The 20,441-nt window shown below is 46.1% G+C and overlaps 1 protein-coding gene across 16 annotated transcripts in view; it reads right to left on the reverse strand.

Moving 5' to 3' along the window:
- Positions 1 to 20,441, reverse strand: part of LOC111860032 (ankyrin-1) — a 120,243-nt gene that overhangs the window by 15,928 nt on the left and 83,874 nt on the right. For 12 of the 16 annotated variants that reach the window (XM_023843302.2, XM_023843301.2, XM_023843298.2 and 9 more), the window contains 21 exons: positions 20,242 to 20,340; positions 19,876 to 19,974; positions 18,858 to 18,950; positions 18,402 to 18,474; positions 17,816 to 17,836; positions 17,639 to 17,689; positions 14,052 to 14,172; positions 13,892 to 13,964; positions 13,634 to 13,746; positions 12,822 to 13,046; positions 12,423 to 12,577; positions 11,886 to 12,097; positions 10,885 to 11,089; positions 10,315 to 10,411; positions 9,614 to 9,842; positions 9,009 to 9,137; positions 8,063 to 8,182; positions 5,827 to 5,911; positions 4,853 to 4,927; positions 4,382 to 4,513; positions 4,028 to 4,183 (listed from right to left, as the gene is read on the reverse strand). In XM_023843302.2, the coding sequence (XP_023699070.1) occupies positions 4,028 to 4,183; positions 4,382 to 4,513; positions 4,853 to 4,927; positions 5,827 to 5,911; positions 8,063 to 8,182; positions 9,009 to 9,137; positions 9,614 to 9,842; positions 10,315 to 10,411; positions 10,885 to 11,089; positions 11,886 to 12,097; positions 12,423 to 12,577; positions 12,822 to 13,046; positions 13,634 to 13,746; positions 13,892 to 13,964; positions 14,052 to 14,172; positions 17,639 to 17,689; positions 17,816 to 17,836; positions 18,402 to 18,474; positions 18,858 to 18,950; positions 19,876 to 19,974; positions 20,242 to 20,340 (2,563 nt within the window). The remainder of the gene's footprint in view (positions 1 to 4,027; positions 4,184 to 4,381; positions 4,514 to 4,852; positions 4,928 to 5,826; positions 5,912 to 8,062; positions 8,183 to 9,008; positions 9,138 to 9,613; positions 9,843 to 10,314; positions 10,412 to 10,884; positions 11,090 to 11,885; positions 12,098 to 12,422; positions 12,578 to 12,821; positions 13,047 to 13,633; positions 13,747 to 13,891; positions 13,965 to 14,051; positions 14,173 to 17,638; positions 17,690 to 17,815; positions 17,837 to 18,401; positions 18,475 to 18,857; positions 18,951 to 19,875; positions 19,975 to 20,241; positions 20,341 to 20,441) is intronic. The other 4 variants (XM_023843292.2, XM_023843296.2, XM_023843293.2 and 1 more) reach the window with 2 other exon arrangements.

Raw genomic sequence — 20,441 nt, forward strand, 5'->3', positions numbered from 1 at the left:
GCGTAAATGATATCAGCTGATATCCCACACCCAGATGGCACCTTTCCCACCCCCCTCTGTGCACACATGCCCTCCCTGCCCCCTTACTGGCAGCAGCTAGGTCTCTAAATGTGTCCTGCAAGAAAGGGCAAACCATCTAGCTGGGGTTACCTGAGCTTGCTCCTGCGTGTGTGTGTGCAGGGTTACTGGAGCTGAGCTCCGTATATAGGTAGCATGTATGTACTTACAGTGAGCGATGGTGTGTTCGTTAACACACATTGATCATTAACTGTTCTGGTATTTCATCAGTATGGAGATCACACAACTCAGTCAACTCTATATACACTCAGACAGACAGAGTATAATAATTGGATGTCGTCTGGGGGATTTGACAAACACTGGACCAGACTTTTCCATGTTTTCCTTTCCACGTGTGCACCTTAACAAGCATGCAGTCATGAGACCAAGACCAAGGTTATCACAGTAAAAACTAAAGCTGGAACAAGCAAAATTACTAAGAAATACCTTAAAACAAATAACTTAAATTTAAGCACAAGCCAATCCTAATCCTAACCCTAACCCCTGCTACTGGCAGGAGGTGTCCTAACCCCAAAATATTGAACTGAAAGCTTAAAAAATCTACAGAAATTACATAAAATAACAGTGTCAGCCCCTAACCTAAAAACCTAAGTTCGCCTAAATCAAGGAAAAGGAGTATAGCTACACGTTCATACAGGAGAACTTCTGGGTCTCCTCTCTGGGAAATCAGTGGCTCTGAAGGCAGAGCAGTAACTATGTCCAGAAACCGGGATGCAAAGCAGTGTCACTGACACAAATGCGATCTGAAACAAATGTTCCTAGCTATATGTGTCATATGTGTCCTTCTCTCTGATTGGCTGGGATGAACTGACCCCACCCCCAATGGGAGTACTGTAAGACAGTGTGTCTGACACAGATACTCCATGTGATGGCCTGTGTATGTCTGGGGGTGGTTTGTGTTTATCTGTCTTTATGTGGGTATCAATGAGGATTGTGGATGCTGGGGGTGAGGGTGGTTTTGTTAGGTGTTGGGGGGGAGGGGTGTCGAATTCTGAGGACAGTGAAGCCATGAAGAAGAATGATGTTAAGAAATAAGACTGAATGCCTCCTGTTAATAGAAACACACAGGGTCACATGCCAACTGCTGAAAGAGTCACACTGAGACACACAGACAGAAAGAGACTCAGCAGAACTGCACAGCGACGACACACAACATCACCACAGTTGTACACAGAACATGTGAATGGCACGCACACATACAGACAGGACAGAGACACACGCGGGTCTGAGCACGGATGGCTGAGGGCCGGGGAACGAGTAGCGGAGAGCTGTTCCCCGCCGAGGACATCACATGGCCCCATGCGTGTGCTGTCACATGCCATTTCCAAAGAAATCACAGAAAAAAAGGGTTATTGCCAACATGCCTTTTCTTCGACAGTATGAGTAGTCGTTTGAATGCATGCCATGCACAAACAGATACTGTAGACCAAAGTCAACATGGGTTACCTCCTCCATCCCTCAGAAACCCCCCCCCATCTCCATTTCCTTGGTTACAAACAAGGGGAAAGGCGGGGGGACGTTTGGATAGGAGTGTTTTGCAGGAGCATGCACACAGGAAGTGGCTGTAAGGAGTTAAGAGGGACAGGCAGACGGAGAAGGAGAGAGAGAGACGAAGACATTGGGGACAGGGGGTACCTCCTCCCCCCCTGCGTATAGAGGACAGGGTGTGGGTTGGGAGTTACAGACAAAGCGGCCAAAAAAAGGTGGACTTTCCAAAAAAATGCAATACTGTTTGGAAGAAAAAAAAAACAAAAAAGATGACAAAAAAGGAGGCCAAGAGAAGGTCGGCATGAGGCTGACATGAGGTCAGAGGTCGGAGAGGAGAGGTGAGAGGAAGAAGTGCAGGGCGGCTGGGCTGCAGATGACATGTCCGGAGAAACACAGAGAGAGAAGGGACAGAGTCACAGGAACAAGTACTGCAGGACTCACAGGGACACAGAGAGCGCCGACGCGGCTCAGAAGTACAGACTCCACCAGGGCCAGGGTCTCCTACACTATCAGCACCCTACCGTAATGCTTTAATCAAATCATGTACAATCTGAAAGGAATCCGTACAAATACCTATATTGCTTGTGAAAGTGGTGAGAATAATGCAGAAACAGTCACCTTATTCTCGGACCTTTGGAGTTCCTTGAAGGAACGGCCATAGCTGAGCAGTGTGAAGCCAGGTGAACCTTGTGCTGCATCTCCAGCACCTCACCAGCACAAATTACCTGAGGTCTTCCAAGAACAACATGGGACTCAAAGCAGGTTTAATGCCAAAGACAGCCACTGGTATAGCCTTCGTTAAGCGGCCTCCTGCTGCGCCTGGGCATTGCTAGAAGGTCGTCATTTCTTCGTAAACACAAACCAGCAGATGCGAGAGGAACACCAGATGTGCTGCTTATTGCTACAGTCATTTACAGTCCTGATCCTTCCCCCAATCTTGGGGGGCTACAGTGAGCCATACTTCTGCTCTACACTAACCAAATTATCGAAACTAAGTAGTACTAAGTTCTCTGTCTTTCACTTTGCACTGAGGATGTCTGGGGATGAGTCTGAAGACATGTGGGCAATTGGGACTGATGTTTGAGTAAGGGTGTGCCTGGTAGGTCTTGGTCCTCAGAATTGGACAGGGAGGGGTCCGCCATAAGTGGGCATGGCTAAGGGAATGTGTAGAGTCACTGTACTGAGAAACCCCCTGGCAGGTCAGACTCTGCTTTAAATTCTCACTTTCTAATCCCCCAAACTTAAACCAAACCTAAACCTAATCCATAACCCCAAACACAACCCAGCATGCTACTGACTCATCCATTAATGGGCAAACCAATATAACTGTGCGATTATGCATGTACCTTTGTGCGTATGCATATGTATGTGACATTACTGGTGTGTGTGAATGTGCGCGGGTGCATACATGTGTACAGGTGTCCGAAGTCCCCAACGGCTGGGTGATCCAATCAGAGCACCTCTACCACTCTGTAACACAGCCACCACTCCCCCCTGAAGTTTCACCCCTATTATGATTCAAAGATATATTAAGAGGAAAATAAATGTTTTAGCGGCAGTTACAAGTCCATAAATCAAGACCTGTTATCAGCCCACAGGAACAGAAAGACAATTGCGAAAAGACTTCTTTTTAAAGTATAGGATTCAATGGATGAAAAGCAAAGTTAAATTATAGCACATTTTTTGCCAAAATCAGCATATTCTGTGGTCTTACCTTTAGCTTCTAGGTTTAGCATGTCAAGAGACAACAACACTGTCACTTAGGGCCCCGCGACCCAGGGCAGCTGCAGCACTCGCCAGGCAGAGTGGCACACTGAAGATCAGTGTGGGTTTGCGCCACCTATAACCTCATTTCGCTGTGTGATCACAATTTATGATTGTCTTGTTTTCATAGAAATAATCAAATATGCTTGAATCCCAGTTTTTACCATCAAAGATAGTTAATAGCAATAGTCTGCATTTTTCCTGGTAAGGACAGAAGCGTTTTTGAGGTCATTCACCCCAGGACCAAAAAGCAACGCAAAGATCAAATCAATAACTTCATAACCATAATCACACAAATATGGCTTCTGTTAGTGAGAGTGACTGAGTGATCTTTGGAGATTCTTCATCTCTTCATATAATCTACCTGTGAAACACTCAATAATGAACATTACTTGAGAAATGACAACTTGGAAATGCATACGACTCTAAAGAATGATGGAACCAAAAATCCAGAAATCCTCACAAGAATCTCCCCGGTGACCATGAGCAACTGTAGTTGGATCGCTAGTGTAGCTGTGCCCTGGGTTGGGATGGTGGGAGGGGAAAGGTTAAAGGTCAGGATATCTGGGAGCCATGGGGAGGGGTAGCCTAGGATTGTGGAAGGTTAGGGTGGGATCCAGGAAGGAAGGAAAGATGAGGGGAGGGATTAAGGGTAGGTGGACAGACAGGCGAGCAGTTTCAGAAGGCCCAGCCTTACCATTGGTCATGCTAGTGGGAAGCAGGTGATCGCGGTCTCCATGGCGACGCCCAGCCCCCTCTCGACTGCTGGGCCGCGGCTGAGGGCCCTGGCCCTCCAGCATGTTGACGATGTCCGTTCGGTCAATGCTTCTCAGTGCCGTGTAGAGACTTTCCACTACGATGGGAGCAGAGAGGCGAAAGAGAAAGAGGGAAGGAGAGAAAAGAAAGGAAAGGGTGGAGGACACACGGAAAGGAGGGAAAAGAGGAACAGTGGGAGACAGGATTGAGGGTGGCAGGCCGACTCTGAAAGGTCACTTGCAGGCTACAGTCATGTTACTGGGGCCCGAGACGCCGAGGTGCCCTGGGGCCTCACTCTTGGCTTTCTTGCCCTCCCGAGTGGCCCACAGGTTGAGCAGCGTGGAGCTCTGCTCCAGCAGCGAGTTGGGGTTCTCCACCCGGATCTTGTTGATGTCGTCCACGCTGAACTGCAGCTCGCGGGCCAGCTCTGCATAAACAGGAAGCACCGTGAGTCACTATGCCTTCATTTCCTGTGAGCGATGGTGCCTTCGTTAACAGCTTAGCGGGACGAACTAGGGCTGTGTCCACAAAGACTGAATTAACTTGGGAGAGGGAAGGTTGGTAAATTAATATTAATATAGAGATTCACCTCCCCTCATCCACGCATTCAAAAGCACACACACAAAAACACACGCAAGCACTCTAGTATTTTTAGATGTGTGGGGGATTTTTGCAAAGGTTCTCATTACCCGCTGTCTTTGCGGTGACATTTTCCCCAAATTTTCCCCCCAGAAAGAGACGCACCAACGCACGCACATGCACTAACCTGCCCAGCTCAAGCCCAGCTGCTCCGAGATTAAAGCCATCTTTAATTCTGTCCTTTCCATGGCGCTCATAGTGGCTGCAGACGCACATGGAAGCGCACGCGTTAACACGGTAAAATAAACACATACCTGTTAACCGGACGATTGCTGAAGCGGTCAAGCAAGAAAACAGATCGGCTAGTCTGTTTTCATCATCCGTCTTAGGCTGGATGATCTCTATCAAGCATAACGATCCATGTCATCACTCACATCTGAAAGTTTAAACTTCAATAAATCAGAGGACTGTTAGGGCCGTGAATAGACTCATCAATAAACACTGATATTATTAAACACTTAAGACTTACCTCTGACCCAACCTGGAAATGAAATTAAATGAATATGAAATGATGCTTTATTTGCCATTTGCACAACTACAGATACATTGGAATGCTTCTTGCCGCATGTCCCATCATGCTCTCCTTCGAGACATACGCACGCATATATATATAGCCAGGGATGCAGTAGGAGCTTGGATACACTGGCAGGTTCAGGGGGCCCAGCACTTTACAAGGGCCCTTCAATACATACAGGGGAGGCCAAGATGACAATTTGTCAGGGGGCCCAGAATTTCTAGCTATGCTCCAGTATACGGCTCAGAGTGAAACTTGGGGTTCAAGTGCAGGGCCAGGCCCCCTTCAGCATTTTGGGGGGATCAGGGACCGTGCTCAAGAGCTCAAAAGAGATGTAAGTATTCTGCTGAGACCGGTGCATGGACCGGCAAGCGTCCAATCACAAGCACAGAGGCCTAACCCGCCGAGCCACACAACACCCCCAGGACTATACTTTCATACATGTGATATTTCATTCATGTGGCAGGCAAACAAGCAGTTTCCACTTCTCAGATTAGTTAAAATAGTGATGATGACAAGCAGTGACTTCGGGGTGAGATTGATGAACAGGTGTCTCCTCCAACCAGAGATCAGTATAAGGGCCTTACCCAGGGATGGTTCATTTAGGGCACTGTATCTCTCCCTCAGGGCAAGTGGGGTCAAAGTTCGGCGGCGGTCTTCGGTACCCACAACCTTCATTCAGAAAAACATGGGGGGGGGGGGGGGACACAGCTTTATTAGGCATGGGTAGCTAACATTAAGGCTGCATTCCTTGGAGGTCAGAAATTGGAGCTGGAAATAACGTCACGCCTGAGTTAACCGCATTCCAATACAGCAGGTCGGACAGACATATAGCAATAGCAGGGGCCTGTTTCAAAAAGCAGGATTTCTTGCTTAGCTTGATAACCTGTAAAATTTTCTTTATCCCAGGTTAAATGGCCTTTATCTTCATTCACTTACATTTAGCCCAGGCTACCTTAAATCCGACAGATTATCTGGCTAAGCAAGAAATCCTGCTTTCTGAAACAGGCCCCAGTTCTAGCCTGTTAAGAAAAAAGCCATTGATAACAATATCACATGATAACACATTTTTCAGCATTTTGTGCATAAAAACACCATAGCAGCAATCCCACAGATAATGGTTTGAAAGTACTGTGTGCATGACTGATTTAATGATTTAACTTTTTTGATTCATAAGTAATGCTAGTTAATACCGTAATTGCAAGTATTGTGTACTAAAACAAAAGCATCACTGTAGTATAGGGTAAAATATCTTTTGAGTAAAATCAAATAAACAGACAGTGGGCATAAAGAAATTGAAAAGTGTTTGTTAGCCACCATTGTTTCTTCAAAAATGCTTTGAGTTTGATTTTCTTGTGTACACCATGTCTGGATTGTTGCGGTACAGCGTCCAGCAGTAGTTGGCCATCATGCTTTCACTGTAACCAGCTGCACCTTCTCCGTACTCATCACCTTCTACAGAATCAAGACCATCATGTGGCAGTACAGGAACAGGCAATGAGTCGTCATGAGGAACAGGCTTGGTTGCAGAATCTCGGCTGGGATATACAATTTTGTGCTTAGTTTTAGTTAAAGAATCCAATTGTATTCGTGTGGCAAAAGTAGCAGTCGCTGAGATGGTCTCACGGTTCCCTCCACACCATCGGAATTCCAAATGGCATTGCTGCCTTTCGCCGATTTAGCCAGTCATGCAGACTATTTGAACGAATGGTACAGATGACATGTGGAGCCCAAGATTTATCCTGGTCTCCAGGTAGACAGCCAAAGTATAATTTGTATATCTTCTTAAGATCTGCAGTGATTGGGCAACGTTGTACTTTCATTGTGAATGAACCGCACACATAACATGGATGATTAATACAATTTCTAGGCATGATAACAACTGAAAGCCAACACAGTTGATGCTGCCTGTCACCTCCGCCTTCGATTTCCAGGTCGATGACCCAGAATTCAAACTCGAGAGTTAGATTTAGTATTTCTTTTGCAACAATTCGAGAAAATAAAAAATTTGTCGAGAAGCTTACGTCAGCAAAACAAAACCTGAGGCACAACTACATATGTTTCCCGCCGAACTAAGTTGTATACACAAGACATGCGAACTAGGTCAAATTAATCATACTCAAATCGCAACTAGACAAGTATCAATAAAACATAAATCAATATCTAGTCACCTAGAGAATGGCGATGCTGTCCATAAGATAAAAAACATAGACAACTCTTACAATACACTTAGGCAGACTACATGTACATAATATCATACTACATATAGCTTCATCACAAAAACTTGACGTGCTAGAGAAAAACTAAACACAGATTTGAAATCAGCATGAGAAATACTACAAAACCCACATAAAACTACCTCTGATGAAAATGACCTGTTAACCTGTGGGCAGTTTGAACTGCTTCAGGTTTTACAAACTACTTTAAAGCTGAAAGGCTCCTGTGCTCGGCTAATTCGTCCAGTTCTTCTTGTGCTTTGACTAGTTTGTTTCCTTGACTGAAAGACTCATCCAGCTGTTTCACATTAACATTAATGACACGTGCATGATTATATGAGACTGACCAATCAGCACACAGCGAGAATTCGGTGCTCCAGGTCCTTGATTGAAATGGTAGTTTCCAGATCCTGTCCTAGCTCAGAGTCCTTTCTGACATGGAATATGTGGTAATCCTATTACACATTCTGCTCTAGATGATGCAAACCAGAAGAAGCAGAGCGGAGTGCTGATGTCACTAACTGTGGTGTATTCTGTTGTACATGCTATGTTGCATCCATGTGTAGAGGGTTCTGGGTTGTCTCAGTGAGCCAGGTTGTGACTCTACCTTCACACACGGGGGCATGGTGATGTTGAGGTTGCACAGGACGTGCTGGCTATCCTCGTACTTGGTGGACTTGCGCAGGAAAGACAGGAATCCAGAAGGTTCTTTGCTGCTGTCTCTGACCTAGGGGGGGGAGGGTTGGGGATGAGCGATGGGGAGTTTGGAGAATACAGCAGGACCCTGGTGTTTACACGGGATTGCATTTGGCTCCTTCTGCTAGGCAGAGAGTATGTTTGTTCCCTTTGCTGTTAAGTGGTTACCATGGACTACAGGTCACGATTAGCTTTCAGATTCCTGACAAATCATTAGGAGGCACCAGTGCAAGTGACAGCCGGCAACCATGGGGTCTGATTTCCTAAACCCGCTCACATGACAGCGAATATCTACTGCTACCTCTCACAGAATAGATCCAAACCATACCTGGGATGTTTTTCAATACCAAGAACGCGAAGATCATACTTGTGCTCCTGGCAAGACCAGTCTTGCTAACTTGCCTCTCAAGATTGAACTTGGGATACAATTAATTGTAGGATTGTTCTCATTTGGCGAGAATGGCAACCGATGCATCCTTGATATTTGGGTTGAGGATTTTTACCATCCTCTGTACTTTTGTTCTTAGTATTAGAACTGGTCTTTGGCAATGGAAGATGACATAAAACAGGTAAGTGAGAATACAAGCACAGTCAAGCACGCATATTGAGAAACACCCCTAGACTGAACTCAAGTGCTTATGGTGCATTTACACATAGGTGCAGATGTCCAGTGGGGGGGCCTTTGTTGAGATGATCTCTGCCTTAATCTGTAACAACTGCTGCTTAGATAGTCTGACAATATTAGCCTGGCTACAGAAACGTTGTGACAGTGTCAGACAGATGTCATGATGCAGTGACCCTGATTCCTGATGTTCCCGGAGAGACACGGGCTGCCAAAATGAGGGGGTGACGGGCACCTTGACAGTGACAGGCAGCCGATTGTCCCTGAAGGCGTGGAAGCAGAAGCTTCGGGGCTGCTGGGTGGCCTTCCTCACGGGCAGCAGGTTCCCCGAGCACTCCAGGTAAAGAGGCATGCCCTCCATCACCTGCAGGATTCGGCCATCAAGCATGGACCATGACTGCTCCATCCCCACCATTACACCAACCGCCCATCCATGTCAACACAACCCTCTCCATAACCCCACCCCATAGCAGGTCAACAGACAGCAAACCCACATTCTTAGTGCTGATCTTAAGGAATGAACCCCTTTAAAGTGCAACAGACAGGTGTAACTCTCTGACTGTAACATGGATACTGCTTTTATATTGTTAATATAATACAGACTCTGCTCAGCATTCTTGCTGCAACACAAACAGTATAATTCCCTGACGGCAACACAGAAGCTGCAGATGAATAAAGACATAATAATGTTAATGAGAATAATCTATCTCCCATAACCTCTAGTATAGTGCAGGGTCCATCCATCCATCCATCCATCCATCCATCCATCCATCCATCCATAAATAAGTAATATAGTAATATAATCCATTGCCCCCCCCCACCCCCCGGCCCTTCATGTACCTCAATGTCACGGCTGCGAGCCACCTCAGTGAAGTTCTCATGCTGCTCCAGCGTCTTGTCCATCTTGTCGTCGGTCATACAGTAGCAGCGCAGGCGGCCCTCCCGCGCCTCGTTCATCTTGGCAAACACTACAAACTTGGCCATGTAGGGCACTGCTGACAGCTCGCGGTACAGCAGGTTGGCGAAGGACACCGCCTCGGCCGTCCGGGGGCAGTCTGCCAGCCAGAAGCTGCACCGGGGGCCAGGAGAGGGGGGATGCGTTCAGGGGTCAAGGGTGAGACAGTAACACGTTGACTGGATTAGTATATTGGGTGGGGATGGAACCAAAAACAGGGGGTGAGGTAACATGAGAGAGACAACCAGATACCCAGAGAGCAAATGGATATCGCCATGTTCATCATATTTCTTCATTGCAGAAAAGTCAGCTGCTAGATACCATGATTAACATCCCTCCTGGATACTGTGATCATCCATTTTTCTTTCCTTCCTTCCACAAGGGAACAACATGAACCAGATGCCAGTCCAAAGCAGGGCTCACACAAATCAGAATCACAGATTGTTTTGTGGGCAGAAACTTCTGCCTGAAGCCAACTGCACATTAATTGGTTTCTCTGGTTGAATCACCGAAACACAGATCTGTAGTGTTTTCATGTGGCATCACTTAGAATGTTGACCTGGAGGATATGACCTGCGAGACATACCGTGCAGACACGTTGGTGGTAAAGCTGGCACAGTCGTTTGCATATACCAGTTTAGTGGTGCCAGTGATGTCCTCCCACTGGGCTGGGTCAGTGCCACCTAAGGGATGTTGGGTGGAGAGGGGATAGACCAATCAGAGTAGCTCTAAGTGCATTCACCTGGTTTTTATTGGCCGGTTTTATCAGAGCATTTAAATCCCATGATACTGGGGGTATGTAGGGTAGCACAGAGACATGGCGACCCCCCACAAAAATTCTACAGAATGAGCCCCCTTCCCCAAACCAAAGCTGCCATCATCCTCACTCACACACTTTCAAGTTTGGCACTTGAAAGCCTTGCCCTTTCTCCCCCCTCATGAGCAGCCCTGAGAACAGATATATGAAAGTGGCAGTGGGGAGGGGGGTTATTAATTCTGCTTTATTGTGTTCATATTTAAAGTAGATTTCATGTTCAGGGTTTTGGAAAGGCCACAAATGCCTATTTCCTGATAGTGCCCCCTTCAGCATGACCCAGTGGATAAAACCCCCCTTTTCTTATTTCCTGGGTGCCCGGTGCAGTCTCGGCGCCCGTACCGATGACGCTGCAGAGCAGACGCAGGCTGGTGGTGTCGCCCTCCCCCGAGTCACGCGGGCTTTCCCTCCAGGAGGGGGGCAGTGGGATTCGCAGGCCAATGGGCCGGTGGAATTTGCGTCTGCGTGGCTCCACGGTCACCACAGGGCTGAAGGTGGCCTGGTTGCCCAGCAGCTTGGCCACCAGAGCGTCCGGCACTGGCTGCGCCTGCTCGGGGGGTGGGGGGGGGGGGGGGTGAGTAGGGGGCACCACCATTCAGGGTGCGACCAGGAGGGGGGTAAAGGACAGAGGAGCAAGAAGCGGGAGGAAAAGACCAGAAACAGGCAGTGAGGGAACAGAAGAGAGACGAGGAATTAAAAGGGGGGAGGACAGAGAGATGTGTGGCTAACGATGCATTACAGAGTAAAGAGGGCAGGAGACAAGGATAGAAATCGAGGAGCCAGAGAAACGAAGCGTAGGGGGGAAATCGGGGCTCCCTCACCACCAAGACGAGTGTCGCGATGAGGTAGGACGGACACACACTGGCAACTCACACGCAGGTTTGCTTTTTTGTATTTTGTTTATTGTTAAAAAAATAACAAAAAGGCATTTATCTTCATTGTCTTTTGCGTAAAAAAAACATAAAATATGAAAATGTGGTTGTCCCATTCTATACTACACCAATGTGAAGGAGTGTTTAGTGTTGGAGAGACATTGCTTAAAAACAAATGCAGGACAGCTCTTAGCCTCTGCGAAATGTGCTAAGTTAATATTACATGTAGAATAATAATGGTCCCCTGAAGCATAGCTAAAGCTAGCAAAGATATTTCCAGCATTTTAGAAAGGTTAGCTATTGTTAAATTAATAAGCAAACAAAAGTTCTGCTATTTTACCCGTTTAGCCTGAAGCCAGGCCTCTGTAATTGATATAAAATGATGAAAAAAGAAAAAACAAGCATTTGGGGCAGTTATTGCGCAAAGTGACTCCTCTGTTCTTCCTCCTGCTCCTCTTCCTCCCATCTCACCTGCAGCCCCAGGCGCACCCTCTTGGTCACCGCTGTCTCGGGGAAGGTGGACTGGACCATCGGCACAAGTTTACTGTTCAGGTGGCCACCTTCCGGGCCAATCAGCTCACTCTCTTGCCGGATACGCGACACCACGGCGAAATAGAGGGGGAAGTCAGTGGAGATGATTCGGCAGATACGTTTCTTCCCCAGTTCCTCCTCGCTCTCCAGGTCTGCCAGAGGAACATCCCAGGAACATGTCATGGACAGAGCTGAGGGTTTTTTTCTTTCAAAATTAGGCCTAATGAGGATTTTATGCTTTGAGAAGGGTTTTTGCAACAGACTAAGTGGTCTGCAGTAGGTCTGTTGGTGGATTTTTATGGCTCCATACCAGTAAATGTGTTTCAATGGTCCAAAAACCCATTTGAAACAATAATGTTCACTGGTTTGGGTAGGAGCTTCTATTCAGATTCCCTGCTCAAATGTATAATCCTTGTTGTTGACCAGTAAGAACAGGAGAATGTTCTTCTTGTTTTGGATACTTGCTGTTCTCCTTACCTTCATCCATGCCATTGAGGATGGTCTCCAGAACATCGTCGCCATAGCGGTTCCGGTGCTCCTTCCAGATAGACCCATTCTCACTGCGCAGGACCACCAGTTCCCGGTCTCCACGGCCCAGTGCCGCAAAATGGGGGATCTCCACAATTACTGGCCTTCAGGAACATTCTCGTGGTTATAAATCATTGGTTATAATCACATGCATAAGACGCCTGCTTTTATATAGGCCCGTTCACCAGTTGAAACCCAGTAAAGTCCTGCAGTAAAGTGTGCAGACAGTTTAGTGGTCTGTGTACTTCAGAAAAGCCTGCATACACAGTCAGTCGTCACTGATCACTCAGACAAACACTTAAACACCCACGGTTAAACCTACTCATGTACACACAAACACATCCTTACCCCAGGAACTGCATGCTTGCGGGGCCCAGGGAAATGATGCGGCTGGCCAGGCCCTCCCCTTCCACCAGCGGAGGGGGCGTGGTCAGCTTCTGGGGCTTGGCCAGGCGGCAGGTGATGCGCGTGGGGGCGGCGCAGGTGCGCGGCGGGATGATCACACGCAGCCCGTTGTGCCGGCTCCCACGCATCGACCCTCCTCGCGCATCCACCATGAAGCTTACAAGGAACCTGCCCATGAGTAAACCAACATTCTGTACTTAGTTCTCACTACTCAGTAACCAGCTGTTACTCAAACAGCTTATATATTTATATGGCTCATAATTTACCTGGAATTTTAACTATGGAAGGAAGCTTCTTAGATTTCCCCAAGCCTAGCTATTTGGCATTCCAAAATCCCACCACCAGCCTTTCTGTTTAGTGTTAACCAGGGTTTACCCTATCCTAACAGGGGTCCAGCAGCTGGCTCCGACGGTGAGGTCCTAACAGCAAGCTAAAGGTAACATCACAACCAAAACCACTAAAGATTCCAAGTACTAGAATATACAGCAACCAGCATCTGTTTTATCATGGTCTTTATCACAGTTCCTACTGTATCTCTTTCTTGACTTAACTGACTCTTTGGACAACATTATCTGCTACATAAATAAATGCAAATAAATAACTGTGAATGTGCCTGTGCACCAGTCCTCAAAACGCTGATACCAGCACTGGGACTTCAGTAAAACGCACAAGTGAATAAACAGGCAACCTAAAGTCCTGGAGCTACATAAATAAAAGGTGTTCAATGAGCAATAAAAAAATGGTTAGACAAGGACCCAGTGTGGATGGGGCTGGCCACGGGGCTGACGTTGTCAGACGTCTCAGTGGCAGGGCTGCTGGGAATCAGGGAATCCTCGTCATATTCCTTCGGCAGAGGAACTGGAGTGTGCTGAGAGAGAGTGAGAAAGAATAGAGCTGAGGAGGCAAACAGACAAATCAGACAAAGAAGTGTCTGTGTGTTACTGTCATGCAACATTGCCTTATGTGTTATGATTTTATTACTTTATTATTTATAATAATTTATCTATATATACCTGCTCCATATCCTTCAGGATGACAGTTTCTGGTGAGACACAGGGAATTCTGGGAATAGCTGGAGAGTAGTTCCTGTCAGGATAGCAGAGCAAGCATGAGGTTTTATCACGGAGGCTCGCACCACCTTCCCATGAGTCAGACGACCTGCCAAAGCCTTACGCTGTGCCAAATCCAGCATCGTAGTCCAAAGACTTCTTTGGTGACAGAAAATCCTCATCATGGTCCTTGGTGTCCTCCGTCTTTGAGGACCTGGCCCCATCCATACCCAGGACCTCCTCACCTGTAGGGCAGGGGTTGTAGATTGAGTCAGACTCCGAGAAAAAGGAGAAGGGTGAAAGAAAAGTATGGAGGGGAGGTGGAAGGGTGAGGAAGACACAGAAAGAAACAGCCAGTGGTGAAAGGGTGAGGCAGACAACCAGCGGAAAAGCGCAAGAGAGAGGGACAAGGACTCTGTACTTTGGCAAGAGAAAGTAACACAAGTGACTAAACCTACGAGCTCATGGCTAATGCTAATGCTGCCCAGTGACACAGGGTTAGTGAAGCCAAGGAGAACATGGAGGTAAGTGAGCCAATGGGACACCTGAGAAGGTTTTTCACACCTCAGGGCGTGTGACTAACAAGATCTAACTGCAAGGATATCCCTGGAATGGGAAAGCTTGTTTCCCTGACACTTGGCTACTTGGTTTTCTGCTTCAGAAATGTTCCAGTCTGGGAGAACACCTGCTGAACTCCAGGTTTCAGAGATCAAAAATTAAGAATGAACCTGAGAGGAATATTTGGGTAACATTCCTTACTGGTTATTTAATACCATCTACAACATTCAGAAAATGCTTGACTTGGATTGTGTTTCTAGAATCTCCTGTCCATCCTAATGGCAAGGGGATGTCACCTAAAACGTTTGGATCATCTTCTGATAGCTGGAGTGGGAAGCACCTGATACCCACAGCACCATCATTGTTCATGGTGTGAAAAATGCTTTCCTACATATGGGGACACAGAGGATATCCTACATAAAAGGTACAAGCTCTGCAGTCCACACCCACTTGCTCCACCTCAGTGACTGAACACATCCTGATATCTCAGCAGCAGACTGGGTGGGAGCTGGGGGATTCACATAGACCACATACTTTTTTGACAGGGCCGTTAGGTACAGTTGGCATAGCATGGTCATTGGCACACAAATCGAAAAAGAACAGGCGGGTGTGATTGTAACACTGCAAACAAAGACGACTGGAGGTAACAGAGATGCAGGAGCGTAATCGAGTCAATATGGACCCAAGTGAAATTCACACCATGAAGAAAAACTGAATCTTTCAAGCAGAACATAAAATTAACTGTGAATTGGCCACAACCAGTTAGTTCGATCTGAAACATTTCACCTTATTTTGAATAACTGTGTTTCGCTTAGATATTATCCTGGATATTAGCATCATAAAGCAACGTGTTTATCTGTTCCTTTTGGACATTTAGGTTTTTCCTACTTTGGTTTCATAATCTCCATGGGGATTAAATATCCTTACGCTGGTTGTTATGAGGCCTCAATATTTTATGCTGATGAACGTATAGAGAGAAGAACTTAAGAATCCAAACCATGGGATAAAAGCTTGTATGGTATTTCCACATCGTGAAGAAATCGCAGAGAGGGCGGCGCGCGGCCGAGCTTAACCACAATGCCATCGGGACTCTGCACGGCAACATGACCGAAGCGAAGCGCATACAAGAAACACACATGAGAAACGCATGTGGCGGCTGGCCCACACCGACACCAGCAAATAACACAATATTGGTGTGTGAAACGGTGCAAGTTCCCCAGTGTGTGCCCCAGGAATGTGTGCCGTTCAGTGTGACACCTTCTGACAGGCGTGTTAAGGAGAGTGATCGACCGCAGCGGGGAGTGAAAATGGAAATACTTACCCCCCGAGCGCTGCGTGGAGCTGCTAAAGGAGCTGCCCGCATGATCAGTGAGGCCATCCCTGCTCTGTGTCAGCGGGACAGCCGGCTCGGTGTGTGTCCTGCCTTTGGTGCATGTGTACAATCTCAGCTTGTGGAAAAGTGAGCGCATTCTTCTGATCTCGACACGGACTAAGTAGCGTATGTGCAGAAAGCTGTCTGTATATCTGTCTGTGAGTGTGGGATGTGGCTCCCTCAGACATTGACTTCAACCTTTTCTAAATATAGATATAGTGTTTGGTAATAATCTGCCTGTTACATTATCTGAGATAGAGAAAACAGCATTTATGGGTGGTATCAATGATTTTAAGATCTTTTGTCTTTGATATTTTTGCTTTGATCTGGTTAACTTAAAAAAAGAGAGCCTTGGAGCAGATATGCTTCTTATTTGGTCCATAGCATCATGACATTTGTTTTTATATGGATATATGATGTAAATAACATGATCTTACCTTTGTTTGTCTGGTCCTTAATATATCTGAGAGTTTTGGTATTCAGGATAGCAGAGGCTAGTTTTACAGCACATGAATTTGGGTAATAGGAAATTCAGTTTGTGTGAATGTGTTCAGGTAAACAAAATGTAATTTGAACACCCATGTTTCTGTAGGGAGGGCGATCGGAGATTAAGTCCCGCACCGTGCAAAGGAGTCTGTGGGGGCGGGGGGGTCACAGTGTGTCATGGCAGGCCGACTCGGGTGACATTCGCAGAGCGTGCTTGTTTCCTGTATCCCGGGCCTCGTTTCAGCATTTTTGTACATGGCTCTGTTGTGTGTTTTGGCAACCAGTAGACCCCGCGATGCAACCCTGACAGAGAGCAGGCGCCAGGCGAAGGCTCAGAAAGCCCTGGCCCAGGGCCTAAAACCCTGTGTGGTGCAGTTCTGCTTCCCAAGCCACTAAACCACCCCAAGGCCTGTGCCACGTGCACATGCCACAAGGGCTGCCATTGCGGACAGGAGCAGCGACCGTGTGCCCGGCCATCGAAAGCAGCACTGGGCAAATCGGCATTAATACACAACATCTCACACACAGATATACCCTGAAAAGCTTAATCGCAGTGGAAGATGAGGTGGCAGGAAACTCGTGAAGATAATTACAAGCCATCAGAACTTAACGCAGCCATGTTCCTTTTTCTTTTGCTTCCAGAAGATTCTATGTCAAAAAATAAATCCAAAAAATAAATCTCCTCATCCCATGATGTCCTGATGAAACAGTTCGGTATGTGGGGGTGTTAGAGATCTCTCTTTTGGCTTTGCAGAGGCAGTGAAACATAAACCCCAAAAGGCCCCACATCAGGCAGCCACCTTTCTGTTAAAGCATGCCAATTATGTACTCTGCTAGTGGGGAAGGGTGACATTGCCCAGAGGAAGGAGAAGCAGAAGTAATTGACCAAAAGTACTTTAAGGAGCGTGGCAATGGGCCTGCTACAGAATGTCTAGTGGACCAGACCAATAAAACCTGATACCTGAGGCTACAAACCTGAGCCGCTCAGCTTAACTTGCCTCATTAATCATTGACAGGGAGCCCCAATGGATTAAATCTAGTAGCACCGATGCTCAAAAATCTGACCCTCTTTCTAAGTTTCATCCATGTCTAACCGTTGGTTTGTCAGTAAAGTCACCTTAGTCCACCGGAGGGCACTGCTGCACTCTAAGTCCTACTGCACACACCATGTTGGGGTTAGTGAGGGGCAAAGCCTGGTGAAAGACTGGCTGAGGTTAAATGTCATTGGCTGTGGGGAGGAGGGTTAAACAACACATGGAGTCATGACCGCATGCCAATGAGTAAAACACCACCACCGTTGAAGTGAACACAGAGACGAGGAGCAGAGGTCACTATATCACTAGAAGCTTGAGAGAAACAGAGACAGGGAAGAGAGAGCAAGTGAGAGAGAGTGAGAGAGAGAGCTTGAAATGAACCACATGACTGCTGACCACCAACAACTGCACAGACACATGAGGAGGAGACTTTCATACCTAGTGTTAGCTGTGCAATTCCTAAAAAAACACAAGAGAGGCAGCGTTTAGAAGTAAGTGGTTAAAAGGATTTTCATATTCACGAATGGTTCCTCCACGCAACTATTACCACAAAATGGTGTGAATTCCCTTTCAGCAAGGGCCAAAAATTGCTACATTCAGAAGAACAATCCAAGCTGACTACTCACGACTCAGTTGTAACATACACAAAGCTATGGAGCCTTCCAGCACAGATTAATCTACAGCATCTTAAGGAAGGTTAGGTGATGTAACTAACCAAGGGTAAAGATTTCGGTCTTGCAGACCACACTTCCATATGTTCTTAAGCCCCACTGGCTCCACAGTAAGTTACCCATTACTTTGTCATTGTGGCCTTGCTTCCCACCCTCTGTCACACAGACTTCACACTTTTCCAGGTGGAGACGCTGCAAGCAGTGGTAGCTTACAGCATGTATGCTCATCAGCTTCTCCCCACACACACACACACACAGAGGTCCATGCAGATTAGGAGGCACTGTGGCATATGTGTGTGTGAGGTTTTTTTGGGGGAGGGGGTTGTTCTGCATAAATGTGTCTGGCCTCTTACCTTCATCTTCCGATACATCCAAGATCTCATCCACTGTTTCTGGGAAACTCATGCGGTGTTTCTCTGTTGTGGACTTGGAAGAAAAAAAAACAGGAGCCCGAATCAAAACAATGCAGAACAAATGTCAATGGGATAAAAAAAAAATCTGCAAACGTGCATAGTCATCACTTCCTGAAACGTTATCAGTGCTCAGTCATGCTTGACCTTGATGTCCTGTATATGTATATGTGTATATATGTATGTATACACACACGCACGCACGTACACACACGCACACACAGACGAGTATTTACGTAATATATGTGTACATAACCTTTATAAGTGACAAAGACCTTAAATACTTGAGGAGACAGGGGAGGAAAATCAGTCAAATCAAGAGAGGTTTCCCTCAGACAGTCAAGCAGCAGCCCCAAAGAAACAAAAAATGCTTTTTAAAGCGCTAAGCAAGGCCCTCACCATGGACACAGTATCATCCGTGACCAGCTTCAGCACGTCAATGACGGAGATGTAGCCCAGGCGTTTGGCAATGGCCAGGGCCGTGGTGCTGCTCTGAGAGGGAGAGACAGGTGAGAGACGTCATTCAGCAAACTCACGGGCACCTCAGCCACACGGAGAAGCTCACTTTGGCTAAAAAATGTGAGTGCGGCTCAAGTGCAGCCAATAAAAGGGAATTCACTGGAGGAACCCAGGGTAAGAGTTCCCGAATGAAGGCATGTTCCGATAAAAAACAGGAATAACCCATAAAAGTGAAGCAAGGACGTTTCCTCAGGAAATCGAGTAAATACAGTGAGACTATAGTAGAGTACTTACTAAGAGAATATAGTGAATACAGTGAGGTATTATACACAAAAGAAAGTAAGTAAGAGTACTTACTAAGGTACTTACTAAGAGAATATAGCAAGTACTGTTAGGTATAATCCACAGAAGAAAATAAGTAAGAATACTTACTAAGGGAATATAGTGAATACAGTGAGATGTTATACACAGAAGAAAATAATTAAGAGTACTTTCTAAGGTACTTATTAAGAGAACGTAACGAGTACAGTCAGATATAATCCACAGAAAAAAAAGTTAGAGTTCTTACTAAGGAAGTTTACTATTTGCCTCACTTGTACGTCACTTTGTATAAAAGTGTCTACTAAATAAAATAAACCTAAATGTAAAGATATCCAGAAAATTAAGGAGAATTTACAAAGGAGGATCTACCTAATATAGCGAAACACAATCCAGAAAAAAGTAGAAGTTAAAAGTAATAAAGATAACTAGAGTATATCATGAGATATAAACAGAAAAGGAAATAAATGACAGCATTAACTAACTCTAGAAAGTAACATGAGTAACAAACAGGAAGTTAGGTAATATATTACGGAAAGAATGACTAAGAAAACAAATGGGAGGAAAGCAGCCAGCAGAGAGAGGATGACAGTGCAAAAGGACATAAGGCAGAGAGTGTAATGTTAGGTAAAATACTCACAGTGGTGGTCTCGTTAGGCAATGCTCCGTGCTTCAGTAATAAGGTAACAATATCCGTGTGTCCTTGTTGGGCTGCTTGGTGTAGTGGAGTGTACCCCACCTAAGAGACGAACGAATGGTCGAGGAGTGATAAGCTTATAAGCACTGTTCTCGGAATGGAATGACCACTGATCTGGCAGCAGCTTCCCCATCCCCACAAAGCATCATATCAATACCATGTTTTGAAATGGTATTGAATTTTCTTAAACACATGACTGTAATACCATCTTTGACCAGCAGGTGACACATACTCCTATGCTTGGTTAATGAGGGCACATCTACATTTTTCCTAAGCTAGTGTGTTGAGCGGAGGAGTTAAAGGTCTTACCCTCGTCTTGCAGTTGACATTGGCCTGCTGCTGCAGGAGGAACTTTACCATTTTGATGTTGCCATAGTGACACGACACATGAAGAGGAGTGTAGCCCATCTAAAAATAAAAGAGTTTTATCGAAAGGAGCTTGGACACTGGTGAATGGGACACAGAAAGCTAGAGACATATGAACATATGGAATATCTCTGAAATTGAGA

The sequence above is a fragment of the Paramormyrops kingsleyae genome, chromosome 2 (assembly GCF_048594095.1).
Source record: "Paramormyrops kingsleyae isolate MSU_618 chromosome 2, PKINGS_0.4, whole genome shotgun sequence".
Lineage (NCBI taxonomy): Eukaryota > Metazoa > Chordata > Actinopteri > Osteoglossiformes > Mormyridae > Paramormyrops > Paramormyrops kingsleyae.